Below are 4,137 nucleotides of genomic sequence, written 5' to 3' on the forward strand. Positions count from 1 at the left end.
GGGAAGAAGGGAGAGGGATAGAGAGCTAGAAACACTGACGAGAGAGAAACATCCATCAGCTGCCTCCTGCACACTTCCCACTGGGGATGTGCCTGCAACCAAGGTGCATGCCCTTGACTGGAATTGAACCTGGGACCCTTCAGTCCGCAGGCCGACGCTCTATCCACTGAGCCAAACCAGTTTCGGCTCTGCCTTCACTATTTTTTGGCTCCACAGAGAAACAAGATGTGAGAGACCCGCCCGGGCTGCCGAGGAGCAGGGACCCCGGAGAGGGTGAGCTGGCCGTGTGGGAGCCAGGGTGGGGAGCCGAGAGGTGCTGATGGGTGGGGCCAGGAGGGGGATGATGGGGTGAGAGTAGACCTGGGTGGGTGAAGGCTGAGGGAAACAGAGTTCAGTGACACCTGATGGGCTTCATTAGAGTGACTGGCCCAAGAGTGGGCCCAGGATTTGGTTAGAGGGTGTGGGGTTGGCCTGAGCCTGAAGCCTTGGCCTTTGGATCCAGCCAAGGAGCTCAGTTCTAATGGCTGCCGGCCACTGTCTTCCACCAGGCTGCTACTTTGATGGTGACCGGAGCTGGCGAGCAGCGGGGACCCGGTGGCACCCCGTCGTTCCCCCTTTTGGCTTAATTAAGTGTGCCGTCTGCACCTGCAAGGTATGGCTGCTCTGTCTTCCCCAGTGCTCTGACCCCGGGGGGCTGCAGAGATGGGAAGGGGGCTCCAGGAGAGGAAAAGCCCAGACTATTGAGGGGAGCTCAAAGATCAAAATAATATGGGAAAGCCCTCTGGGCTTTGAGAGCTGGCTTCCTGCAGGAGAAGGGCAGGGGAGACCTGTGTGAATTCTGCCAGCTGACTGTCTCCATGCAACCCGGGCACTTCCTGTGCCCCTCCCCCACCCCCGCCCCAGCTGCACGTTCCTCTCCTGTGAGCGCATGTGCTAGCACCTAGCTGGCAGGGCTACAGTGAGGATTTAGATCAGGGATGCAAAGCGCCAGCCCAGGGCCTGGGTAAAAGGCCGTGGATATATTACTCGAGGTATGCGTGAGGAAGGAGAGGGAGGAAGCAGGAGTGCTCCCCCTCCTTCCTAACACCCCACGCACCATGGATCCCTCACACAGGGGGACACGGGAGAGGTGCACTGTGAGAAGGTGCAGTGTCCCCGGCTGGCCTGTGCCCAGCCTGTCCGCGCCAACCCCACTGACTGCTGCAAACAGTGTCCAGGTGAGGGGCGTGGGCACGGAGGCCTCTTGGGGCAGATAGGGCCCTTCACGCCTTGTCCTGGGTGAGGGGATGCATGGTGAGGGTGCATGGGAGGGACTTCTCAGCTAATTCAGCATTTCCTGGGCACCACTCTGTGCCTAGTCTGGAGCCAGGGTTCTAAACACAATGGAAAGATGTGCATGTATCAGCGGGCTATGATGGGTTCTGGTTCCTGCCCCATCCATCCATCCATCCATCCATCCATCCACCCATCCACCCATCCACCCATCCACCCATCCACCCATCCATCCATCCACCCATCCACCCACCCACCCATCCACCCACCCATCCACCCACCCACCCATCCATCCATCCACCCACCCACCCATCCATCCACCCATCCACCCATCCATCCATCCATCCACCCATCCATCCATCCACCCATCCATCCATCCATCCACCCATCCACCCACCCATCCACCCATCCACCCATCCACCCATCCATCCATCCATCCACCCATCCATCCATCCACCCATCCACCCATCCATCCATCCACCCATCCATCCATCCATCCACCCATCCACCCATCCACCCATCCACCCATCCACCCATCCACCCATCCATCCACCCATCCATCCATCCATCCATCCATCCATCCATCCATCCACCCATCCACCCATCCATCCATCCATCCACCCATCCATCCATCCATCCACCCATCCACCCATCCACCCATCCACCCATCCATCCATTCATCCACCCACCCACCCATCCAGATTTATCACCTACTAAAGACCAGAAACTGCTAGGTTCAAAGACAAATAAAACCTGGGTGGCCCTCATAGAGCTCTTCCTCTTCATCTCCCTCTCTCCCTTCCAACAGTGGGGTCAGGAACCCACCTCCAACTGGGGGACCCCATGCAGGCCGATGGGCCCCGGGGCTGCCGGTTTGCAGGGCAGTGGTTTCCGGAGAGCCAGAGCTGGCACCCCTCAGTGCCCCCCTTTGGGGAGATGAGCTGTATCACCTGCAGGTGTGGGGTAAGTGAGGTGTCGGGGGCTTGTGTGAGGTGGGCATTGGAGGCCTGACCTGGACTAGGGCGACCTTCCCAGGGAGAGCAGGCTCCTGGGGGCTGAAGGCCTCTGGGGACCCTCAGGATCTGCTCTGTCCTGCCTCAGGCAGGGGTGCCCTACTGTGAGCGAGATGACTGTTCGCTGCCATTGTCCTGTGGCTCAGGGAAGGAGAGTCGCTGCTGCTCCCACTGCACGCCCCGCCGATGTAAGTGAGGGGGCCCAGGGGCAGCTCTGACCGTGGGATGCTGAGGAGGGAAGGGAGCACCCGCCGTGTGCCAGGGACAGTGCCCTCTGCTTCACAATTGCCACTCTATTCTGCCCTCACAGCTGACCTGGTGGGCTTGTTACTGGTAATATTTCATTGCTGTAAAAAAATGTTTTTTTTTTATTAAAAAAAATATGTTTTTATTGATTTTTAGAAAAAGAGGAAGGGAGAGGAAGAGGGAGAGAGAGGAGAAACATCAGTGAGAATCATTGATTGGCTGCCTCCTGCATGCCCCACACTGGGGATCAAGCTCACAACCTGTGCACGTGCCCTAACAGGGAATCAAACCATGACCTCCTGGTTCATAGGTCGGTCGATGCTCAACCACTGAGCCACGCCGGCCAGGCACAATCTTTTCTTTACAAATGAGATTTCTGAAGCTCCGAGGAATTAGGCTAACAGGTTAAGGTTACACGGCTGTTCTGTGCTGACTTGCTTAGAAAATACTGACCTTTCTGGGACCAGAACAGGGATTCTTTGCTGGGCTCTCTGTGCCACCTCATTCCCCTCCCTCCTCCTCCAAAGTTCGCCCCCTTCTGTCCTCAGCAGCCGAAGAGACCAGGACAGCTCCAGAGCTGAAGAAAGAAGCCCAGGGCTCCTAGGGAGCAGCGGGAAGGCCCATGACCAAGAGGATGGGGCCTGGGCTGGGAGAAGGAGTGGCGCCGAGGACCCTGCCTCCTCCTGCGGGAAACCCAGTGCCTTTGGCTCCTCTTTTCGGCCTCTTCTCCCTCCCCCACTACCTCTGGGACCACTACTCCACAAGGGGGAGGGGCTGTCAGGGCAGACCAAGGCCATGGCCACTCCAGCTCCTGCCCTGTCACCCTCTGGCCTCCTCCTTGGAAGCCCAACCCCTTTCCTTCTGTACATAATGTCACTGGCTTGTTGGGATTTTTAATTTATCCTCACTCAGCACCAAGGGTCCCCCCCCCCCCCCCCCGACTTCACTCCTGCTGCCCCTGAGCTGAGCAGAGTCATTTTATTGAAGATTTTTGTATTTATTAAAACATCTTTTTCAATCTTTGAGCGGAAGGTCTTTCTTTATGGCCAGGGACCCCATGGACAAGGGTCTGAGAGTAGGAGGGCGGAGAGGTGAACTCCGGCTCCGGGAGCTTTGCTTGGACCCTTGGCGAGCGGGAAGAGACCTGAGATGAAGCAGATGGCACAGCAGCTGGCTGGCAGGCCTGGTTCCACACAGAAGCTTGGGCCTGTCTTTGAGGTGGTCTAGAGCCTCAAGAACGATGGCTTCTAGGTTAAGCAGAACTGAAGTGCAAGTTTGGTTTCCACGGGTCTACCCATGGCTGGCATTTCTGCTGACTCCATGTTTGAAGTTGCTCCAAAAAAGAGAAAAGTATAACCAGCCTCTATTTTCTTTACCTAAAATGTGGCAAACACTTCCTGTTAATCTTCTTTCCTGGAAACTAATTGCATTCTGGGTCAGTTCTGGGGAAATTCCAGATCAGACTGGATTGGAATCAGCCCTAGTCCCGGTCTTGGCTGAGTTTATCTAAGTGATGGATGGAATAAGGCCCCTGTTCCTTTCTCCCCTTTCCCGCCACCAGCACCTGGGCACTCCCATAGACCTCACAGGCTTCTTGTGGGAAATA

General features: G+C 56.7%; 1 protein-coding gene across 4 annotated transcripts in view; it reads left to right on the top strand.

Annotated features, from left to right (window-relative positions):
• Positions 1-3,553, top strand: part of CHRD (chordin) — a 12,023-nt gene extending 8,470 nt beyond the window's left edge. The window contains exons 18-23 of one of the 4 annotated variants that reach the window (XM_036447188.2): positions 217-273; positions 549-652; positions 1,115-1,217; positions 2,081-2,235; positions 2,374-2,473; positions 3,080-3,553. In XM_036447188.2, the coding sequence (XP_036303081.1) occupies positions 217-273; positions 549-652; positions 1,115-1,217; positions 2,081-2,235; positions 2,374-2,473; positions 3,080-3,135 (575 nt within the window). In that variant the 3' untranslated portion in view covers positions 3,136-3,553. The remainder of the gene's footprint in view (positions 1-216; positions 274-548; positions 653-1,114; positions 1,218-2,080; positions 2,236-2,373; positions 2,474-3,079) is intronic. The other 3 variants (XM_036447190.2, XR_006742059.1, XR_006742058.1) reach the window with 3 other exon arrangements.
• Positions 3,554-4,137: the final 584 nt, after the last annotated feature.

This window comes from Pipistrellus kuhlii, unplaced genomic scaffold, assembly GCF_014108245.1.
Source record: "Pipistrellus kuhlii isolate mPipKuh1 unplaced genomic scaffold, mPipKuh1.p scaffold_m20_p_2, whole genome shotgun sequence".
Taxonomy (NCBI): domain Eukaryota; kingdom Metazoa; phylum Chordata; class Mammalia; order Chiroptera; family Vespertilionidae; genus Pipistrellus; species Pipistrellus kuhlii.